This window comes from Boleophthalmus pectinirostris, unplaced genomic scaffold, assembly GCF_026225935.1.
Source record: "Boleophthalmus pectinirostris isolate CB_2022bp ecotype Guang Dong unplaced genomic scaffold, ASM2622593v1 HiC_scaffold_7, whole genome shotgun sequence".
In the NCBI taxonomy this organism is placed as follows: Eukaryota; Metazoa; Chordata; class Actinopteri; order Gobiiformes; family Gobiidae; genus Boleophthalmus; species Boleophthalmus pectinirostris.
The window spans coordinates 16461563-16485562 of record NW_026571473.1 but is presented as its reverse complement, the minus strand read 5'-3'; the positions used below and the strand labels follow the sequence as shown (position 1 = coordinate 16485562).

The window sequence follows — 24000 nt, the reverse complement described above, 5'->3', positions numbered from 1 at the left end:
TTTAGTGATAGTGTATTTGCAATGTACAGCACAAGCTTACCCAGGCAAATCTGTATTATAGTAGCCATCACATACGCGATAAGTACTGTGAAGCGCAGGACAGAGACAGAGAGAATGAGATAGAGAGAGAGCAGAAAAGGGAATGCGTTAACTTGGGCTTGACATGCAGCATGCAGTGACACTGGTGCTATGTTCACTAACACAACAGCAACAAAAGAATACATGTATATGCACACAGATCCATGTGTCACTATGTTCACTAACTGCGGTTTCTCTGATGAGGCACTAGGCTGTCGCAAATAAACCAACAAGTCAAAATAAGCCCTTTTTCCTCAATGCCGGCCCTGATTGCAGTTTTACCACAACGCTGTAATGTTGCACGCTTTCATTAAGGGAAACAAAAAAATAAAAATAAACAAAGGGTAAAAATAGAAGAGCTGCTACTGCTGTGATTCCTGTTTGCAAAGGAAAAAGTAATGAAACAAGTACAAACACACGTACAGTAGCAAATTGGAAATCTCTGGCGTTCTATCTTACAATAAATACATCATTCATGGGAAGCGGCAACCACCAAACACAACAATTAAAAAGACATTGGTTTTCATTTCAAAGCGAAGCAGTTGTAACTGTATGGGAAGCGGGTGGTGGTCTGGCGAAGGCTGCGGTCTGAAATTCTCTTCTGAGATCTATTTAGGAAAAGGGGTGTTTGACGTGTTCCAGAAGTAAATTCTCTAACAAAACACACACTCGTCATTATAACTACGTGGGGACATTCGCTGCGATTTGGCATGTAATTACGCATTTGTATATTTGTATCCAAGATGGAATTTTTACTGCTAAATGGCAAGTATAAACACAATTGTATTTGTTATTTAAGTGGGGAAAATGGAATAAGGAATTTCCTGGAATGTCCTGCGCAACTTTCTTCACTTATAATACTAGAACTTGGTTTTTGAGTATCATCCATGAGTTTCTAAGTGATGAAAAAATAGCGCTGTTGCCAAAGCAATTAACAGTTTGAGACAAAATATGAAGTTGAAAGGATAAAAGTGCTCAAAATGGTGCCAGTAAAAAGAAGCTGAAACCTTAATTTTCATTGTTTCTCCAAACACAAATGTACAGAAAAAAACATCACATAATTTTCCAGTCAAATATGTTCTAAAAATCCACTATTGATTGACGTGTCCTCACTTGGTAGTATGTAAAGGCGCACACACAGCCTGCACCGCGCTCCAGCACACACAGTTAAACTCCAGCAGCTTTATGATGTGAGTCAGGCCTCGTTCGAGTCTGTGGCTTGGATCCACACAACAGAGGACGAACCAGACAATTCACAAAGTCATGAGCAGTCAGCATTTGAGATCTGTCTATTCCCCGCAAAAAGAACACACGAGGACAAAGCAAAGTCTATATGATTCTTTTGGAGCACACGGTTATGAGTAAGATCATTATCACAGAAATAAAAGGGGTTTGCTGCAGGCTACAGCAGCAGAACAGCACCAGTGTTAAATGTTGGTAGTGCGTGGGTTTGTGTATGTGACTCTTTAACTTACTTTATATTCTCCAGTCGACTTGAGTCTGGTTTCAGGGTGGTGGAGTGCTTCACCATTTTGTACATTGTGATGACCAGGAAGATGAGGTTGAGCTGTCAGAAACACACAGATGACAGGGTTAATGCTTATAACGTTTATTAAAATGAAACAAAAATAACAAAATAGTAATGCGTCATTTTTGTTTTCATAAAAAACTGATCATCCAATTAAATGTGATATTTTTAATATAAAAATGGTATCACAGAAGTAGAAGTGTACCAAATTCTCCTTTCCTAAATGATTGGACTTTTGAAGGTATTCAATTTAAAATGTATAGACTTAGACAAACTTTCCTCCACAAAGGAAATTATTTGGACACAGTAGCTCACACATCACAATATAATATAATAACAAAGAACAAAAATATGAAGGGGGGTAATTTCAAAATAAGTAGCAAAAATAACTAGATAAATAAATAAATGAATAAGGCATAATTACATAAATGTATATGTACTAGTAAAAAAAATAAATAAATTTATATATATATATATATATATATACACACACACACACACACACACACACACACACATACATATAATACAAATATTACAATTTATTAATTTTACATTTTGTTCAGTGTAAACCACAATATTGTCCTAAAACAAGGTAACAGAAACGGTCCATTGACTGTTCCAAACTACCGAACTGATTCAAAGTGGCATTTCAGTGTAACAAAATGTGGATTTAAATGTTGAGAAATTCCCATGTGACATTTTTAATCATTTGTGTTTGACCTCAAGTTAACACCTTTAATCACAAGCACACAGAAGTGGGGGGAGATAGGGGTAGGTGAAAACAGAAATGTCTCGAGCACTCAAGTCTCAAATGCAGGACAATAGAGGATTACTCAGACAGGCATTAACCAATGAAAATACAACTCTAAGTAAGTTTATTGTGAGGGAGAACCATTATAATACGGTTAAAAGCTCTTGAGAGTCTATTTTGTGTAATATGTCTCCTTTAAAACAAAAGGCCTATATGACATGTTATACATGATAAGACACTGGGCTTGTTCAGTATCAAGGTGGATACATGGAAGTGAATGATTCAAATATAGCATAAGACAAGAGGGGGAAAAAATCTGTTAATTCGTATTTATAGAGTGGAGAGCCTTCAGATGTCTGCATGTCCACAGACTAATCCAATAAACATCTATTGCTCCACTTGGCCTCAGACAGGCTGACTGGCGCCAAATTTAGTGTCATTCTATATCAATGTGAGCATGAAAACGCATTAAAATCCATCAGGGCCAAAATAAAAAAGAGAAAAAATAGAAAAACAAGTCAAATTGAACAGAAATACAAAAAATATGCGCCCATGCCAGTGTGGTGTACCCAAAAGGGAATATAAAGTAGAAATCAGAGCCCCTCTTGTTAAAACAACTGCATATCATTTGGTGCTCATAGTGAAATCTTGTAAGGAGAAGCTGGAGGGAGCACGCTACACTATATTTGTGTTCAATTCTTGGACAGATGAGGAGGGATGGAGCAAGGGAACAAAAGGAAAGAGATACGCGGCCTGTTCTCTTGTGTTAATGTATTAAATCTAAAACACGCCCCTGGCATGGACATAGATATCTGCGTGCATCTATTCAGTACCCTTAAAAAAATCAATAGCCTGATTTTAGAAACACAAAAGCAGGAGCGGCTAGTAAGAAACCTGCTCCAAATAATTTAGTTCAAAAACATGTATTCAGGGGCCAAACTAGTCTTTCTGACACAGCAAGCGCAAGAGCTGGGAGCAGTGTGTTTGTTCTGCTAGCTAGGCATGTATAAATAATGTCAAGGAATTTCTAAGTAAATAAATAGAAATATGTGCCTCCAATATGAATTTCAAAGAGTAAGGAATGGTGTATCTCAGCTTGAGAGGAACAAAAAGGGCCTTGTAAATACAGCTTTTTATCATGTTATCTTAGGAATGTCAAAACACTGTGGAAAGAAAAATGGATTGGAATAAAGGAGTGACCTTTGTAAACCCGACTGCAGACCTTAGACATTCACTCCAGAACAAGAATGGGCTGTGTACGGCTGCTGCTATCAAAAGACTGTTGTGATCAATACATCACCTCTCCACATGCAATCAGCTCATAGAGAGAGCCTCAATACGCTGAGCGGAAAACCAAAATAAAGCAGCCAGCACAATGTTGGATATTATAATACCAATACATTTGGTAATACGCCTTTGAAGCTGAGACATAATAATACAAATGCACCAGGACAAAAACAAAGCTAAGAGGGCATTCATTTAAAATCAAAGAATTTGGAAACACTGGCCTGAACATATAATCTGAAACCAAGTATGCTAATTGTTTTGCCTGGGATCCAGAATACTAACTTCGTCAATAGTTTTTGAACACGTGAGTCTGGTCACCGGCGAATCTCCCTGTTTTCAAATGGGCATGATTGACAGGTGGACTAGCCAATCAGGTCCGTAACGGAAAAATAAATTTATATAATAATAATATATGTATATATATATATATATATATATATATATATATATATATATATATATATATATATATATATATATACAGAGAGCTGACAAAAACAAAAGAGATTTCTGCAGAATTAATGATCTAAGCACTAATCTCTAAGGTGAGATCAATTAAATTTCATTTGTAAATGATAGTGACCATTGGGCTCCTTCATTTCACACACACCACTGAAAAAAAAACAAATCTGATCTCAGTAGAAAAATACAGAGAAATAACTAATTGGTTGGAATATAAAAAAAAATGTGATCTAAATTATAAACATGCTAATATATTGGCAATTTAGGATTGTCTTAATACTAACAGTGCAAACTCAATTTCAGAAAGAAAATGCCTCCATATAAATACAATTTTAATACCACAATGATAATAATGCATTTTTAGACAATTTAGAGGGATCTGAAACACTATAATAACAGTTGTTTTTTTTAAATTAATCATATTGTATATATATATATATATATATATATATATATATATATATATATATATATATATATATATATATATATATATATATATATTACCATGGGGTGTTGTACAAAATCTCATTTACATCAAATTCCAATTTTGTTTGGTGATATTTTCAGTATTGGTTCTGATAAATATCTATCTAATCTAACTAGATATCAAAATAGGAAATGTTGTAAAAATCTATAGTTTCAAAAAGGGGGTTTAGGGTAAATTATTTATTTATGTTTTTTTTTGCCAACCCTACTCTGCATTTGCTGTTTGACAACACATTTACATTTTCAATTATCTGGAAAATAAGCCTTAGAATTGAATCAAAACTGGGTCAAAATTTACCACAAAAAATCCCATCATATTGCACTGACCCGGTTTTATTTTCGCTGCAATAATAATAAACCTGTGAGACCCAAAATGGATGATCAGGCCTTTCACACTCGCTCCAGTGAGACCGAGGAGCAGGACACAGGACTTTAAAGTAACCTAGCAGCGCAGCACATGTTCCCGCCCCCACCGACATGCTTTGGCTGGCTTTCCCCCGGGATCCCCTCACTAACTCACTAACGCTGCCCCCTCCACCCTTCACTCTGCCTCTGCATCACCACTGCAAGCCAAGCAGAAGCCCATCACCACACAGGGACTGGGCAGAAAGCTTTTTTTTCTTTTTTTGAGTGTACACAGTGAACTCCACATGAACTGCTAGGGATAAAATATTAAAGGTGCAGATGGAGCTGTCCAGATGAGAGGAACTGCTTGCGACGTGTCATGATCCAAAAGGCCTTGTGTAGCAGCGTAGCTCAAGCATACTAATGGTTGGCCCCACCACTCATTACTTCCATGTTCCCCTTTCATGGAGCTAATGCCCTCTGTGCCCTGAGACGAGAAACAAGAGCACATCTAAAGGCATCTCCGAGGCTTTGGTTTAGGCACTTTTAGACAGCAGCAACACAGAGAATACAGGCAATACGAGTGTCGGAAAAACAAAAGAAACAGGATCATCCAGGGTCAAAACATGTCCTCATGTTCTTCAGTACATGGTCAAAAGAAGGGCTTTACATCTGTGCTTCACAAACTGTGCTTTTACAGTTGACTGACTGCAGTTGTGACCTGGATTGAACCGAGTTTTGTTGCAGATTTGAACTGCTACTACTTTTTTGGCTTTTGGTGGCTGAGCAGCCGGCACTCACACTTCACAGCAAGAAGGTTCCAGGTTCAAGTTCTGGGAGTTGGGGTCTTTCTGTGTGGAATTTGCATCTTCTCCCTGGGTGGGTTTTCTCTGGGCATTGCGGTTTCCCTAACCAACACAAAACATGCACTGGAGGTCAAATCCTCCAACTAAGGTAGTCTTGACCTGACTACGCTGCAGAGCTCACTGCTCCTGAAGAAATGCCCAGAGGCACTGAAGGATGGGTCAAACGCAGAGGACAAATTTTCCTATGCGGATAATAAAGTGTACCTTAACATAATCATATTCTTATTTTAATGCAATTCTAGACAACCATACCAAATTATTTCTAGCTCTCCACATTATGCATCAGGTGCTTTGTCTGACCTAGAGATGACACAATATCAAGACAATACAGAGAAGTGGATGGAGATAGGGGATAGGTGAAAATGAACATTTTCAGTCTAGAAAGACATTAAGATTACTCATACCAAAATACGGCTATGTAAAAGCTAATTATGAGGATGAACCATTTGTGACATGGTTAAAAGCTCATAAAAGATGATTTTGCATAATATGTCTCATTTACCAATAGTATAAAAGTTTAAGAGCCAAATGAAGTGGTACTCCTGTGTGAAAAGTTTGAGAACCAGTGATCCAGACAGCCTCCAGCTGACCACACTTCTTCTATCGCTTCTGTTTTCCTTCCTTTCTCCTCTGCCTCTCTCATTGACAAGGACAAAGCCAATTTGTAGCAGAACCCCGGGGTCAGGGATGTTGTAGACAAACCTCGCTCTTGCCTGCTCCCCTGAGACGCCCCTTTCCACAGCACTTTGTCTTTTTGAGTCAATTGTTGCACCGAATCCGACAAAAGCAGCGTGGTGTGGGAGAGCTCAAGCCAGAACGGCCAAAAAAGCTAATTTCTGTGACACGTTAGCTGCGATGCAATACATTAGCCGCTCACGGGGTCATGCTTCTATCTCTCTGGTCATCACCGCTGGGATTCTGATCATCATTTCCACTGCAGACACATTTTTCATGCAAATCTTTACAAAAGCACCCACATACAATAGAAAACAATGAGGCCCTAATTTAGATGAAGGTTCCTGTGTGGCTGACAGAGCATTTGCTGAGACAAGGAGAAATAACACAATGGAAAATGCTTTATTTTTTTGTATTTGGTTTTTGGTAACAACTATATCCAACATCTGTCTTTTTTTTTTTTTTTTGGAATGATTTTATGAAAAAAAATTGCACAACATAACTTTTTGGATGCCTGTTTCTATGGAGTTGTCATTGGTCTGTCTGGAATGTTCCACAGTATGACATTAAACAGCTCTACCTCTACTTTTATTACATTTTTTATATGATATATGATGATGATTATATTTTATTTTATATTGTATTTAAAGTTTTTATATTCCGAAATACCTAAAAAAAACAGGCATTCTGACTGTGAGCGGAGTTGCATCTCCACAGATCTTACCTGTATCTTGGTCTATCTCCATGAAGACAGACAGGTTTAATACCATACTGTGTAACATTCCAAACAAAGAAATAACATCTCCATGGACCCTCCACCAGAAAAATTACACAATGCACCTTTAAGACAACCACTATCTGTTCATTCTATTATATCATATTGAAACTTACCAAGCATCTTACAGGGAAAAAAACATCATTATATCTTGTTGTCCTCATCCTGAATAGTTTGACATGTGTAGCCTAACTCTTGGCTTTTAAAATTGGGGTTATATAAGCTTGCACATCAAGAGTAGTATCAGAAACAGTAGAAAGAAAGAAAACCGCTCAACTTTCAACGCATCTCTACCCAGCTCCAGCCTTCCTTCTGTCCTCCTCCATTTTTAAAACCAGACAAGAAACAGCCATGTCTCTTTTTGAACAAACTGTGAACTGCAGTCCAGTCAACTCATCTCCCTCGTTTTTTATTTATCCTGCAGACAAAAAGCCGCTCTGTATCCTCACTTCTAAAAGCTCTTCATTGTGCAGTGAGACAGGCTACAGTTTGACATGGGAGCCCCCTGTCTCTGCTATATCCACAGTGTCAGTCTGATGCTAGGCAGAGGTCATCGGTATATACTGTAAGGACCAAAACGCCACATAATGAACACAGTGCTGAACAAACATCTCTATAGAAGACTTCCTCATCCCTCTGTGAGAAGGGCAAACCAATACGTGTCCGTATATCGCTACTATACCTCCTGCTATTCCCTCTCCCGTTTTCCTCGCGTGCGCCTCTAAGACTCCCCGAGGTCTCATTCTTCCAAGCCTCTCTGATGGAGCGGGGGATAATAATGTCATGACCAGTAAATAATTGCATGCCTCAATGGGACATATGTCAATATGATATGCTGTATGTCCTTCACCCAAGCAGGTCTTGGCCAAACACAGAGGTGCCTTTGACACCCCTCTTCTCGCTACAAAGATGGCTTTTACACACAAAAAGAAAATCGCAGATCAAGAGAGAAATTCAGCCTACTAGTATAGGTATATTGGTATATACATTACTAGAGATCAACTAATATGTTTTTTTTTTCATGCCAATACCGATTATTAAGAATCCAAAGAAACCAATCGCTGATAAACTTTGCTGATATATTTGGGCCAACTTGGACCGATTTTGGTCATTTTCTCCAAATGATCTAATTTGAATTTAGTATAAAGTGAAACCCAACCTTGTTTTACCACAAACTGGATAAGAAAGCTGTGTGGTCACATTTTTTGCAATAGGCTCTTGGGACTAAAGTATTCAAATAAAGTTTTATGTATTCATTCTTTATGCATATTTAAGCAGCTGGTTGGCCAAACAAAATATCAGCCTCTGTTGGATATTTAAGGCAGATAGACCATATGCTAAAATGTGCAAATATTTCTAGTATAAACACATATTATGCACATTTAGATTTTTTTCTTGTGAATGAAAGACTCCAGATATACCAGTTTGGAATTAGTATTAACAGTATATGTGTTTGTGATCATTATCATCATCCTTTTACAAATAATAATAATAATAATAATAATAATAATAATAATAATAATAATAATAATAATATAATTATTATTATTATTATTATTATTATTATTATTATTATTATTATATTATTATCATTATTATCATTATTATTATTATTATTATTATTATTTATTATATAAATGCAACTAGGACTGGGAATGACAGGCATTCACAATTCAATACAATACATGAATGATGATACAACATTATCACAATAAGGGGATATGTGATAGATATAATGCTGTTTTTAAGAACCAAAAATTGATATCAAAAGACACTCCGACATATTGCCGATATATATCGATGCAGCAGCCCACAACAATACTGTATCGCTGTACCAAACTCAGTATCATGATATATTGATATTTTTGCACACCCATAAAAGCAACCATGTCCATCAAAGATAGCAGTAAAAATAAAATCGTCTTCTTTCCAAAGTAGAGCCAAACAGATCTTCAGCTTAATTAACCTGTCTGCTACCAGTGAGACCCCATAAGGCTAATCCTATAAATTTCCTGATTTCAATTCTGCCATTCACAGCATCACTTTGACCTGAGCCCCACAGCCCTCCCCCACCTCAGGCCCAACATTCAGAGCAGGATAGAGCAGCTTACCATGATGATAAAGGTGACAGGTCCTATGAAACTCCATATGAAATGATTATCCACACTTAGCCAGCACCTAGGGGACAAGGAAACACATATAAGCCCTGGGACAGTGTGCACAGGAGCTACACCTGTACAGTGTAGATGCTGAACATTACAAGAGAATACCATGGTTGAGAATAACCTCGTATATATAGCTGAGAGACATATTTGCATTACTATATTTTTATTTTCGCTTGTGCATACACATTTATATAATGATGCCTTATTTGACACCAGTCTCTTGTTATTTTTGCTAATTAATTCAAATTTATTATTACCATTTATATTTTTACTCTTTGTTATATATATATTATATTGTGATGTGTGAGCTGTTGTGTCTAAATAATTTCCCTTGTGGATAAATAGTTTGTTTAAGTCAAAAAAGGACCATTAATGTACAAAAATATATATATAGGAAGCATTTCTGACTAAAATCCTAATAATTAAAATGTATCTAACCTAAGGATAAATAAATAGGTACGGATATTTATGACCTATGTTAAAAAAAGATACAAAAATGCATATATGGTAAAAAGGGTGAAATAATGCATATTTTAGTTTTATGAGTATGAATGCATTTGAATCCTTTATTCTCTGTTATAAATAACTAATCTTATAATTTTCAAAAAATACTTAAATTAAATTTTTTTTGTCTGTAAAAAGACCCCGTGCTTGGTGCGTCATGTCCATTAATCAGTGTTTTCTGGGCTTGTCTCTTTAAAAAAAAGCATTTACAAACAAGAGGTCACTGGAGGGTCTTTGTGCAGAAAAGCCTTAATGTAGATGCACCCCTCTGAAACCGCAGTGTTGAGTCTGTCAGCCCCTTTCAAATGACATGAAATATTTAAGAGCTGCCCATCTCAGCCCTGGCAAAAGAGCTCAAATGTTTTGGTGCTCTCTCCAGGGATACACAGGCTAAAATGATGAGAGGATTTCTTCTAACACAAAAACAGACAAACTAGTCTAAAACTGTAGCATGCACTATTTTGAAAAGCTTTATTTACAAAGTACACTCACGCTTTGTTAGTCCCATAGCTCCCATAGTCGATAGCAGCAGACACGCCGACCACTATTGCGGGGAAGAGGTAGCCAGACACGTAATAGTACTTTTTCCGAGAGTATTCGCTTTCAAAGACCTCCACGAGCATGAGGTACAGCTGGACCCCTTCCAGACACATCCAGGTGAAGGAAGCCACGAAGAAGAAGTGGAGAATTCCCGCGATGATGGCACATCCGATCTGAGTCAACAACCAAATCAGGAAATAACAGGGTTAGCCAATGTAGCCGAGCAAAAACATGGGATTTAATATAATTCCAACTTTACAGACAGATATTACAACTTGCAAATTGACATATAAACTGACATTTTGATTAGATTGATAGAAGCTATTCCTCCATTTATAAATTGTATATAGACTTTTTAGGAGTTTTAGACTTCAGATATAGAGTTATTGCATTTGTAAAATATATGGTAAATACACTTCTTTGTTATTTTCTCACATTGTCACAGTTTTCGCCCTTCACGACCCATTTACCTAGTTGCCTTATATGACTTTATTTTGACTCTTTCACTATAAGATCTTAAACTAGATTTCTTCCAAAGTAAAAGGAAAGTTAGTGGCCCTTTAATAAATCCACTTAAATGTCACACCGGCTGCTGCCTCACCTATTCAGCAAAGCACTTTGCCAGTGAAAAATGATAAAATAAATGAATATTCATCCTCCACCATCACAGGTTTAGATTTCCGTCAGGGGGATTATTGGAAAGCTAGTGTTAGAAGATTTAATTACACAGCTCGCCGTTTGAAGCCTTGATTCCCACCTGTATGCAGCGAAATGCTTTCACGTCAAGCGAAAATGTAACGGTGAGATGTGTTCAAAATGCTACGGCTGTGGGCAGAGCCATGGCAACCGTGTGGCTTTAAGTGAGGGAGGAGAAAAGAGCTGTCAAGTGGAAGACATGGTCCCATAGTAATCTATATTAATGGTTTTGGCCTCGTCGTGTCATGTCAGGGAGGCTAGGAAACAAACAGTCTTTCAATGGGATTTGGTAGTTGTAGTTTGTAGACTTAATTGTGTAGTGAGCAAGTTGCAATCATGTATAACTTGATAAATTATACTATTACCGCATGATACTAAATGATACGTATGTTTAAATGGTATGGGAAGTAACTTTTCAAGTGCAGGTTTCTGCTGTGTGCTTCTCTCCAGGGAGAAGTTATCCGTTTTCCTAGAATGTTCCACAGTAGGGCATTAATTTGAACTATACTGCATTTATTCTTTAAATTACAGGTATTGACAATGGTAAAAGATGTTATGAAAAACATGCATCGTGCTGTGTAGAGAAAGATAAGTGTTGTGCCATACTGTGGAAAACTCCATGTAAAGACAGAACATTTTGATCAAGACACGCAGGAAAAGCAACCACATAAGTTCCATAATGCACCTTTAAAAAATTGACATATTTACTTTAGCTTAAATTTAAATTATTTGAAGCAGAGCTATTTGAATTGAGTAAACCAGCCTTTTTATAAAGTGACAGTAATAAAAGGTGAATGAGTCAAACTACTATAATACAAGCCCGTCTTTACCCTGGGTTCGGTCATGTCGATGCCAATGAGGAAAATGAGCTCTGCGATGAACAAGTTGATGCACAGGTTCTTGTGGATGGTGTTGCGATCACTCTGCAGGCCTCTGAAGAAGCAGAAGGTGAAGATACTGATACTGAGACACACCAGAGACACCACGATGCCCACACGCGTGATCACCGTCAGGAGCAGCTCGTGCACCCTGTTGTTCACCTGTCAGAAAAACAGACACAGGGTTTCTGAATTAGATTAGACATGACAAATGCTAGGGGGTTAATTCACAATAATAGGATAAATATATTAAAATTTCTGAGTACTGTTTGTAATAGAATTATAATTTATTATCGCTTTTTTTTTTTTATCTAGTTTTATTATCATTTGTTTTAGCTTTTTTCTTTTATCTGTTTATCTTTAAGTAATTAAAACAACATTTGGACAGTTGCGTTCAAGCATTAGCCAACCTTTTCCACAATACACTTGAGACTGGGACATTTTTAATTAAAGGTAAACAAACTGAATAATACAGGTGAAAAAGCTTACTTATAATGGTAAAGTCATAACGAACACTGAGTAAATATAGTTATAAAGTCCAACCATAATTGCAATTGGCAGCACTTCAGTAAAATATAAACTGAGCATACAAGAAACAGCCACAACAGTCTAATTAAAGGTGTACTGTGTAACTTTTCTGGTAGAGGGCCTGCCAGTTACTTGTCTCCTTGGAGATGTTATTGCTTTTGCGTTGACTCCAGTATTTCAAAGTATGGCATTAAACTTTTCAGTCTCCATAGAAACAAGCAGGAGATGCCACCAGGTCAATTTACAGGTGAGATCTGTGTAGAGGCGACCCCACTCACAATAACAATGTTTATAAATGGGTTTTTAAGCAATAAAAACACCCATAATTAAATAAATGCATCCTATATTAGTTTAAAAGCACATTGTGGAAGATTACAGGCAAAGCAATAGCACCTCCATGGTAGCGGGCCCCCAACCTGAAAAGTTACACATTGCACCTTTAAGCCAAAAATATAATACGATAAAAATTCATATACAATGTAAACGAAAGATGATTCTGGACTCACAGCCAGTTGACGGTGTGCCATCAGTATTGCAAAGTTGGTGAGGTGGCTACAGGAGCAGGTGGTGTGGGTTTTGTTGGAGTCCACCAGTTTACAGCCCTGAGTCGACCAGTATCCCATCATGCTCCGCTCCGAGTAATTCCAGAACGAGCAATTGGAGTTGAAGTAGTGCTCCATCTGCAGATAACACCAGATATGCTTAAGTGTCCAAATAATTGACTGCCTCCAATTGAAGTACATGTATAATACAGAGACCATTTACCCCCTACTCGTGCAAAGTATTCACTCATTGTCGATAAGAATAGAGATTTTTCACTCCACGGCTCTTATGAGGCAGTTCTTACCGTACATTGGATCTCATTTGGCACACGTTTTGCCAAATCAACCACGACATCACTGCCTATATAAGAGCTTTAATAATAGAATTGTTTGATTGTCTGTCTCTGCAATTGTAGTAATTCGGTGATAAAATATGAAGTCCTGCGTGCCCCTCTGGGAACTATGGTGACAAATTTAAAAAGATAATTGGGCACTAAAGTAATTTCATCCAAGATTGTACGGCTAATCTAGGCTCTAATTCAAGCCATTATAAAAGAAAATCATTTATATCCCAATTTTGATTAACGAATTATGTTTTATTAAGAATTCACTTAAAGACTTTTAATTTGATGTTCGGTGGCTTAAATAATCTAGTGCCTGACCTCCGCCAGACATTACCAATTCAAATGGCGGATCTGTGCATACTGTGGATCATGCCTCCTGGAGTTTTTAATATGAGAAGTCTGCTCTATGCACTCACGTCAATGTGCTCCAGGGTGAAGACCACAGGCTCGTTAATGAACACGCGGCTGGACTCCTTGTTGATTGAAGCAGCGATGATGTCTGAGTTGACAGCCACAGAGACGTTGCGCCCGTAAACCTCATTGGCCATTTTGATCGTGGCGTTTTCAGTGCTCAGGAACTGGCCCAGGTTTTTGTACAGCACGAAGACAAGTTTGGCGACTCCTACACAAAAAGAAGAAGGAGGAAATGTGAAGACTGTGATTCAATGCAGCCAAAAGTACTTAATGGAGTTTTTTTATTTTTTTATTTTAGGGTATGAAGCAAAGCAAAGAGAGGAAACTATAAAAGCATGAAATCTCTGTCTGTGTTTGAGAATAGCAGAGATTGGAAATGGATGAATCATAAATATGTTATAAATAGTACATCTGTGAATCACTGTAGAGAAACTATTGGGCTGTGGGCGGTGATTTGAATTTTAATGAAGAATACAGATTTGTAGCATAATTTGAAACATTTTGTAAAACACACCAGGTTCAGTTTGTAGAACTGTGGAGTTTGATGTAATTGTTGTAATATTTCAGTTTATCAAGAACAGTTCTTCATCACACACTATTTTAAAGGTGCAATGAGTAAAGTTTTTGGTGGGGGGTCCGTCAAATGCTTTTCTTCATGGAAATGTTATTGCTTTGTCTGGAATGTTTCATAGTATGGTGTTAAACCTTTATATCTTTATGGAAAGCAACCCAGACCAAGTTACAGGTCAGTTCTGTGGAGAGGCAACCCTACTTACAGTCAGAATGGTATTTTTGAGCTATAAAATGATATGTAATTTAATAAATGCAAGGGAGAGCTGTCATACTGTGGAACATTCCAAGCAGAGCAATGACATAGCCAAAGAAATGAGTAGGTGATGGACCCCCAACCAAAAAGCAACAAGTGCACCTTTAAAGTAGTATTTTAGAAGAAACTGTAGAAATTACACACAAAATTAAACTGCTCATATAATATCCATACCATGTCGTTCCATTTTTACAGAAACAATAAGAAAGAATTGTAAAGTATAGGTGCGTACCATTACGGCTGTTGAGTTTTACTGTATTGGCTGACAGCTGGATGGAGATCCCCCCTTTGCTCGACTGTGGAAACTTAAAATCCTGGACTTGGCCGTCGGTGCTGAGTACATACACGTCCAAGACTGAAAGTGGAAAAGGTTAAGATCAGAGTCAACATTTTACTTGCAAAGACATAAAATTGAAATAAGACTATATTGATACAAAAGCTTTTTGTTCAGTCTTTATAGTGCTGGGGCGGGGGGCGCACTGATGGCTTCACTAAATCACACAATGAGCTCAATGATAAAAGCACCATTCACAAACCCAGGGCTGATTTCATCCCATTAAGACCCAAATAGACGTGAGTAATATATGATCAAAATCTTAAATGGCGGCGAATTTTCTCTTTCATATGCAAACATCAAAAGAAAAACTGCCAAGGAGGATGCGTAAGATAAACAATGCAGTTTTCTGACTCTACAGCAGGCTAATGTTCACATTAATGTATAGAGTTACAAGGTCTAGACACACACATTTGTAACTAAGCGAGCGCAATCACAGAATCCAGGCCCTTTAATTGTCCGATATACATCACTTTGTCAGTAAGCGACTCGTTAAACCTAATATGCGTTGTTTGGCTGTTCCCCAGAGGTTTAAATGCTTATTATGAAAAACAAAGTCCCTTCTTTTTAATGTAGTCTTGTTTTCCCGTCACAAGAAACAAAATGCCCCGTGTACAGTACTGTGCAAATAGCCTGGTTGTTAGGAAAGGCCATATGAAGAAATTGACTACGTATGTCTATAGAGGAAGTGCAGAAAATGGCAATAAAAGAACAATCAGATAGAAGGAAGTCTATGGGAGCATTTTGTCTTCACGATGGTAAAAATAGTGCACAGACTCTGACTTTGCAGTTCTGCTAGTTCAGTGGATTTTTTTTATTTGGACAAGAACTGGTAAAAAGCTTCCTAAAATAGTTGTTCTTTGAGTGTTTTTTAATATTCTGATGCCACCTGTATTTATACTATCTGTCTTTTGCAATATTACTAGCTCAAATATCCAAAAGCAATAACTTTGTTCGTACACCACTTCCAACTGACAACGTAAAATCCCTTTATGTAATAAATCTACATGCATAAATCTACAGCCTACAGCTACAGAAACACTGCACATTCCTATATTCACAATAATATAACATATGTAACTTTTGTCTGTATCTATCAATTAATCTTTGGTCATGGGAGAAGTATCCAATTTTGTACAGATACTAGAGTGATAGTAAAAGTAAAAGTCACATGAAAAAAATCTACTTAAGTAAAAGTACTCGCTTAAAAAAGTGGTAAAAGTAAAAGTAAAAAATATGTTGCAGATTTTGAGGTCTAATAAAGCTCCACATGCAGTGATATGTGTTGAATTTTGTTCAATTGTTTTTTTGTTTTTTTCTTTCCAGCTATTTTTATTTGTATATTTGTGTTTGCTCAAATTACAAATGTGTTAAAAATAGACCCTTCATCCTTTTTAGCAGGTCTCAAACTATAGTAAAAAATACTTTTACTTTTCAGTCCTGTTGAAAATTAAGTACACATACCAAAACTTAAGTACAATACCTTCCTACTTTTACTTTGTTTCATTCCACCACTGACTACAACATATCACAAAGTTCACTCACTGATGTTGTCTGCTGGTACTTTGACTATAGCAGGCTCCATGAGGTTGTCTGCGAGCACAAAAGCCCCCTCCTCCAGAGTGTCCAGGAGCATGGTGGCTGCGTGGGTCTGCTCCGTGCTGTTCATGTCATGCCAGGACTTCAGAGCTTCTGGCCGGAGCAGGTTGTCCACTGTGTCCACTATGGCCTATGAGTGACAAAATGCAGAGACAAAATAATGAAGAGATATATTCTATGTGATTTTAAACTGACTGTGGCACTTTGAGATCTGTTCTTCAAATGTAAAGTGCAATATAAATAAAATCTATTATCATTATTATTATTAGTAAATACACTATCACATGGATGGGGAGGAAAAGTGGCATGCGCACAAATGAATGAATGAACACATGGGTGAACAAAATAGGCACATCCATGAATATTGTGGAACAGTGAGATTAAAGGTATACTGTAACTTTTTTTGGTTGAGGGTCTGGATATCTGCTTGTTACCATGGAGATGTTATAGCTTGGCCTGGAATGTTCCACAGTATGGCACAAACGTATCTTATTTTGCATTTATTTCATCACATGACTGCATTACTTTACAGTGAGATGGGTCACCTCACCACAGATCTGACCTGTAATTTGACCTTGTGGCTTCACCTGCTTGTTTCCATGGAGATACATATGTCATACTGCCATAATGGCATACTGTGGAACATTCTGGACAAAGCGATACAATCTGTGTAGTAGGTAACAGACCGTCCAGTGCTTCTTAAAACAGTTGATTTAGTTTTGAAAAGTTTCCACATTATTATTTACTGCTCGTACTTGAGAAAGTCATCAAAGCTAACGTAATTTTCTGTATCATTGACAAAGGCGTAATGTAAAGGAGAAATGGGGTAGCAGCGTCACGGGAGATGCAGCAGATTCAGTTTCAAGGACGTTTCATCAGTGGCCACACAGCGGGGTCACAGCACCGAGCCAATCACAGCCCTGACAAGTCTTCTAAAACTCACCAACTACAGCAACTAAGAATGTCTTTAACCTCTAATTATTTGGAAGGAAGAGTTCAATAGCTTAATTAAACTATATCTATCACACGAGATGGACTGAATTTATTTGTAACCCCAAGTCACCCTAACCTGGCGCAGACAGAATAAATTGTCCGTAGCCAGACAGTGCAGTTTTTTGTACCTTGTGGGAAAAAAAGAAATCAAATCAATGAGTCTAATTAGGTAATCAATGCCGGTGACAGCTGGCGGTGAGGGAGGGCGGGGTGGTTCAGATGTGATGGCGCATCAAGTTTGGCAGGTGTCAAATAATGCTGAGTCAGGCAAACTTCATTCAAAATTCGGCAATCACGTTAAAGGTGCATTGTGTAACTTTCCAGGTGGAGAGCCTGTTACATGCTTGTGTCCATGGAGATGTTATTGTTTTGCCTGCAGTGTGCCCAAGTGTGGCATTAAATTTATTCATCTCCACAGAAACAAGCAGGAGATGCCACCAGGCCATTTACAGTTCAGATCTGTGAAATGGTGATCCTACTCACAGTAAGAACACATGTTTTTTTTAAAGGCATTTTTGAGCAATAAATACACTTATAATTGAATAAATGCATCTGACATATGTTTAATACTATACTGTGGAACATTACAGGCAAAGCAATAGCATTTCCATGGTGGCAGACCCCCAACCTGAAAAGTTACACACTGCACCTTTAAGCCTAGCCTCTCCAATCAGCTAAACTAAATGAGCGCGTGTATGTAGAATAGATGAATGTAATATTTTGGTGCTATCCGAAACGAGTACCTATTCTACTGGCTCTTTTACGGCCGCTGAGTGGCTAATTAGCGCAATCCATTTTAATGCCCTCCCAAAGGAGATGTATCTGGATTGAGGGGGATGACTTTGGTGGCAGGTGGAGGACACTGATCTCCCTAATGGTTGAAGGGAGGGATATTTATGGGTTTTGATTTGTGAATTTTGCAACAATAAAAATCCGCAGAAATCAGTTGACCTCCTTTTAGCTGCGTACATCTTAAGGCTTACATCCGAAAACCGAGCGACCTGCGTGACCTATAAAAGCTTACATGTGTCCTTGTGAAACGTGAGAATCTTTTACAACACAGTAAAGGGACTAAGGATAGAGCTCGAGTGAAACAGCTCAGATAAATCACTATTGTATTTGAAAGCAGTTTTATGGCAAAGGAAGTACCTGTTAGACAATACAAACGATTGATGAACTTAACCTAGTAGTGGATCATGGATGAGAATGAACAGAGCTTAAAGGTGCACTGTGTAACTTTTCTGGTAGAGGTGCTGCCACCGGCTTGTCTCCATTTCCTAAAGTGTTCTTCAGTATGGCATTTCATTTAACTATCTCCATGGAGACAAGCAGGCCACATCACCAGGCCAAGTCACAGCTCAGATCTGTGGAGAAGTGGACCCGCTGACAGAAATACTGCATAATTTTGCAGTAGTTTTTAGAAATAACAACACCTGTAATTGAATAATGTTATCTGTGTATATGTATATGTAACTGTTCTTCTGTTTTTGTTGACTTGTATGTGAAGCACTTTGGTCAGCTGAAGTTGTTTTAAATGAGCTATATAAATAAACTTGAAATGAATTGAATTGAAAAAATAAATACCAGCTATACTTTAATACTTTAATGTCATACTGTGGAACAAGCAAGGCAATAACATCACCATGGAAACAAGCAGATGGCGGATCCTCCACCATAAAAGTTACACAGTGCATCTTTAAAGCTACACATGCAAATCTACTGGCAAACAAATCATACCACAAATAAAAAGTTATATTTCAGTTGTTCAAGTCAAACTTAGATCAAAATATAAATACAGAAAAAAATGCATATCATGATGATGGTTTTACGGGTAATATATTCCTGAACAATAAAAATAAATGAATGCTTGAAATGCCATACTGCATGTAGCCTGTGTGTGTATATGGTTCTCTCATTTTGAACTGAACAACTGAAATCTACTTCCACAATATCAACATGTATTGCACAGCGCTGGTAAAATAAACATTAGGAGAAAAAATACACAATGTCATGAACCTGAAAATGAGGAGGGAAAAATACACAGAAACAGTCAGCGCAGAACAAAAGGCAGCTTTGTATTTGGATATGACTTCTTTTTGACTTCGAAATCACTTTGGCAAACTACAGTACAATAACTATGTGTGAAGCAATTACTCAAAAAAGCAGAGGATAGAGATAGAGAGGGGGGTACATGACAGTGCACAGGGCCCATGCACGGACAGAGAGAGAGGGGAGGGGTGGGGGGGCAGGCTGCAGCTGTAGCTTCAGTACCTTCATGTACGCCCTGCATGTCCTTTCACGCTTTTGAAGCTTTTTTATTAGAAAGAAAGAACACAAACAGGCACACACTGTAATTCTGGAGACACTTTAAAGAGGCCTCATGATTTATTTACCCAAAGGACATAATTGTATCTGAGCACCTCGTGACACACACACACAGCTCTAGTGTACAGGGTAACAGTGCAAAAAGCAGGACTCACTATTAGGAAGAAGGCTGTATCAGATGTGGAATATTCAAATGACGATTACACAAATGACTGAAATTAGTCAAAATAATGTTCACTATCACCAGAATGTTAGAGGTTCAAACAAGCTCTGGGGACTGAAGTGTAATGATTGTTTTGTATGTACTTGAAAATAGTCTCTTAAGGTTAAGTTTTATCGACTAATAGATTGATGCTTTTGTTTACACATTTTCTATGTATAGTCTATTTCCAAAGTCATGGTCTTATTAGTGTTACAAGAAGAACAAGTCATTTCTTGTTAATTGGTTTTCTCAGACTTAAAACTTTACTTACAGATACACATGTTGCTGTAGTGCACACTGTTCTTTGTTAATGTTTCATAGGCTTTTATGATTAATAAATAAGTAGATACAGCATACTTGATCCCACTGATTTTTGGTTTGTTTCTAGTTCTCTTTGTATGTAATTGCTAATTTGTACATAATTAATTTACTTTTTTCATGTTTTACACTCAAAATAAAGTAACAAAATGAAAACTACAGGACCACTTCAATTGCACTCATTAGAACTACACTCTCCTCCGTATAAGTTAAGTACTAAGTTAAGATGAGTATAAGAGTGTAAGGACACTTGTGTTACCTTGTTGAAGCTCCGTCCTGCTGAATCCTTCTCGCTTGGCCGGAGTTCTTGCAGCTGTGCGTCCAGGATGTCCACCAGCTGCTCCATCAGACGCACGGAGGAGCTGACGTCGCCCGCGTAGATGGGCCCTTTGGTGTGCTTGGCGAGCTCATTCGCCAAGTTCGCCGCATTCTCCCCGGTCCGAATCTGTGGGGGTTTAAACAGTGAATAATGTTCTGCAGAATGCAAGGAGACAGACTTTGAGAGGAACTTTTATCTCGCTGTTGCTTTCGAACTTTAAATCGCACTTGAATGAGTCCTTGAAATAGAAAAGGTAAAAGAAATAGTGGTTGCTACGGTGCGTGGAAGGATAAAAAACCTGGTGTGACTGTTGAAAATGAACAAAGGGCTAATTTTTGTAGAAATAAATGGTACTAGGTAATACCTAAATGATATTCGGGTGTTGAGAAATCTGAAATATAAAAATAAAATGTAATAATTATAAAAGCAACATAGCACATCTCCATAGATTGAAATTGAAACTTTTTCTGTAGTTTACTCACATAAAAAGTTAAAGAAAAATATATTACAAGTTTTCATTTTCATTTTTGGGAAATTCAAAACAGAAACATGAAAAGAGGGGACCTTATTTAGCATCTAAGAAAACTAGATCTGACTGAAAATTTGCCAAAAATTAGAATTTTCTGGAGTTAAAACTTTCCTAAATCAGGCTTGGTATTAGATATCAAAAAATCCTTCTGAACATTTTGTCAGAATTTTGTACAAGACTGGAAATTTTGGTGTATGTAGATGCATTTTCAGAAAGCGACCTTTGAAGTTACATTGTCCCATATAAAGATGGAGGCAAATTGATTAAATTAAATATTCTTCATCATATCTCAGTGCAGAATTCTGTTGTTTTCACATGAAAGCTTGTATGAGACCAAAAATTGACCAAAAAAACAAAAAAAGTGGATTTTTTTTTTTTTTTTGCCTGTAATGTGTTCACCTTAAGGAGTGTTCTGTCCATATTTGTGAGTCCCTCTGAAACTTGGATCTCTAACAACAAATCAGCTACATACAGTTCATGTTATTGAAGAAGATGCTCATGTACAATGGATTACAGTTTAATTTTTACATAACTAGTCGCTAGGATGGTGTGATCATAATGTTATGTCTATAAAATATGCTTTATAGTCCCATTCTTATTGATGTTAGCTAATTCTGTCCCTTCTGTTGTGCTGAAAGGTATTTTGCAAGAGGAAGTTTTAATAACTGCCTAATTCATCAAACTTATTGCAGAAAGCCACATGAGGACACCCACTTTTAATTCACCTGCATTTGCATTTGATTTATTTAACTGAAATGTTTACATCAATCATATTTAAATACAGAGAGTCAGTTGAAAGCACACAGCGAGACGAAGCATGCATACAAACCTTCTGGGCGATTTGGTTGACCCAGTGGGAGGTGCAGTTGCTGAGATCAGGGCCCTTCGGGTGCCAGGCCCCAGTGGAGAGGACACATAAATAAGACGCTGTGCCTGACGGGGAAAAACAAGAGCAGAATAGTCATGTATCATCGAGCAAGATCCAATTTAGACTTTTCCTGATGATATGTTTTATAGAGCAACTGAACGCGGATGAAAAACAGCAAAGAGCACACAAATAAACAAGGCGCCTTCACTTCATTGATGCAAAAATAATTTCAGTGCAGTCAGAGGGTAAATTAAAGCGTGATGGGTTAATTCTCAGATCCATCTTCCTTCAGAATGGTACCGATCTCTCCTGCCCTTATTGCTACGAATGCCCGCCGCTTTGTTTTCTTTGTCCTAATTAGCCTTATGTCTGATGTACGCTAACAGGATTTCACACACAATCAGATGAGGGATGCTCTTCTCCAGGCAGGCTCCAGGGACACACAGCTGAGCCCGCCGTCACACACTGCTAAATCATGTTTCTATGTGAAATGACACAGCAAAAGCCCAAAGCCTTTCTACACTCTTGTTAGTCAGCATTTACTCATGAGCCATAAACAGAGCAGTGAGAAAGAGGTAAAAGCTCTTTCCATTACCCGGCACTTCTACTTTTAATCTCTCTCAGTGACAGAGTATTAGTTAAAATAATATGAGCTTCTCCAATGGTTAGTTTAACGTGAGTTTACATCATGGTGCTTTGATACAAATGACAATATCAAGTAGCAAGTAGTCACAATACTGTCTTTTCAAACTTGATTTTGATACCAAGAAAAAGGTCTGATGCTCAATATTGATTTTGATACTGCATTAATCTGATATTGTTTTGACATGAATTACTTTCCTATGCATTTCATATTGCAAAGTGATTATATACTAGTTCTGATATAGCTCCAGATCCAGGTCAAATTTTGTCTTTAGTTTTGATTTTTTTGTTCAAATTTAGTTCCATCAGCGTCTGACTATCAATGCTTTTGACAACTCCACTATCAAGGAGCATAGTGTGAAACAAAAATAATGGAAGTAATTGATATAATGTACTAAGGAATTTTCTTGCCCTTAGCATTAGCACTCAAATGACCTTTTCCTAAAAAAATAAATAATGTTATACAAGCACTGACTAAAAGGCTTGCACAGCATTGTCTACAGATAAAGATTGTTATGCACGACGCTCACTCTCCCTGGACTCATAAGGTCACACTAAAGCAGCACAGGCACCACAGAGGAGCCCTGTTTACCTCTGGTTCCCTTGGGGCAGGGCCGCTCCACCAGCATGCCCCTCTGGGTCTGGGGCCACATGATGTCTCTCTTCTCCGTGGCCTCACAGAAGCGCACAGGGAGGGGTAAGGACTGGGTGGTTGGAGGGGAGGTGGTTTGAGGGGGTTGCTTGGCGGCTCCTCGGTTGCCCCCCTTTATGACAGTGGTGACCGTGGTGTTGCCGGACACTCTGTGCACAGTGCTTGTTGTGGTGGTGGTGGTGGTCCTCATGGGCACAGGAGACGTGACTGTTTCAGACAATGTGGGAGCTGCTGAGGCAGGAAAGAAAGAAAGGAGATTTTAGGACATTTTCTATGAGCAGTTTTAGAATGTTTAACTACAGGAATATAAAAGTTGCACATCATGATTCATATGGATAAATGCATGCACTCCCAAACAAACTCAAGTATATATACCATTAGATACTGCGTTATGATTAAGACATCCTAATGGCATTAGTTAGTTAGTTTTTGATTTTGTTTCTTTGTTGTTTTTTGTCTCAATAAAAACACACGAGTCAGCTGTCATCAGTTGTTTACAGAAGAAATTCTACGCAAACAATTA

The 24000-nt window shown here is 37.7% G+C and overlaps 1 protein-coding gene across 1 annotated transcript in view; it reads right to left on the bottom strand.

Moving 5' to 3' along the window:
* adgrl2a (adhesion G protein-coupled receptor L2a) overlaps nucleotides 1-24000 on the bottom strand; it is a 112603-nt gene that overhangs the window by 9939 nt on the left and 78664 nt on the right. The window contains exons 6-16 of the mRNA XM_055164668.1: nucleotides 23418-23708; nucleotides 22145-22248; nucleotides 20727-20912; nucleotides 16576-16759; nucleotides 14929-15051; nucleotides 13873-14078; nucleotides 13077-13250; nucleotides 11995-12204; nucleotides 10421-10641; nucleotides 9371-9437; nucleotides 1554-1645 (exon numbers count right to left, since the gene is read on the bottom strand). Of these exons, the coding sequence (XP_055020643.1) occupies nucleotides 1554-1645; nucleotides 9371-9437; nucleotides 10421-10641; nucleotides 11995-12204; nucleotides 13077-13250; nucleotides 13873-14078; nucleotides 14929-15051; nucleotides 16576-16759; nucleotides 20727-20912; nucleotides 22145-22248; nucleotides 23418-23708 (1858 nt within the window). The remainder of the gene's footprint in view (nucleotides 1-1553; nucleotides 1646-9370; nucleotides 9438-10420; nucleotides 10642-11994; nucleotides 12205-13076; nucleotides 13251-13872; nucleotides 14079-14928; nucleotides 15052-16575; nucleotides 16760-20726; nucleotides 20913-22144; nucleotides 22249-23417; nucleotides 23709-24000) is intronic.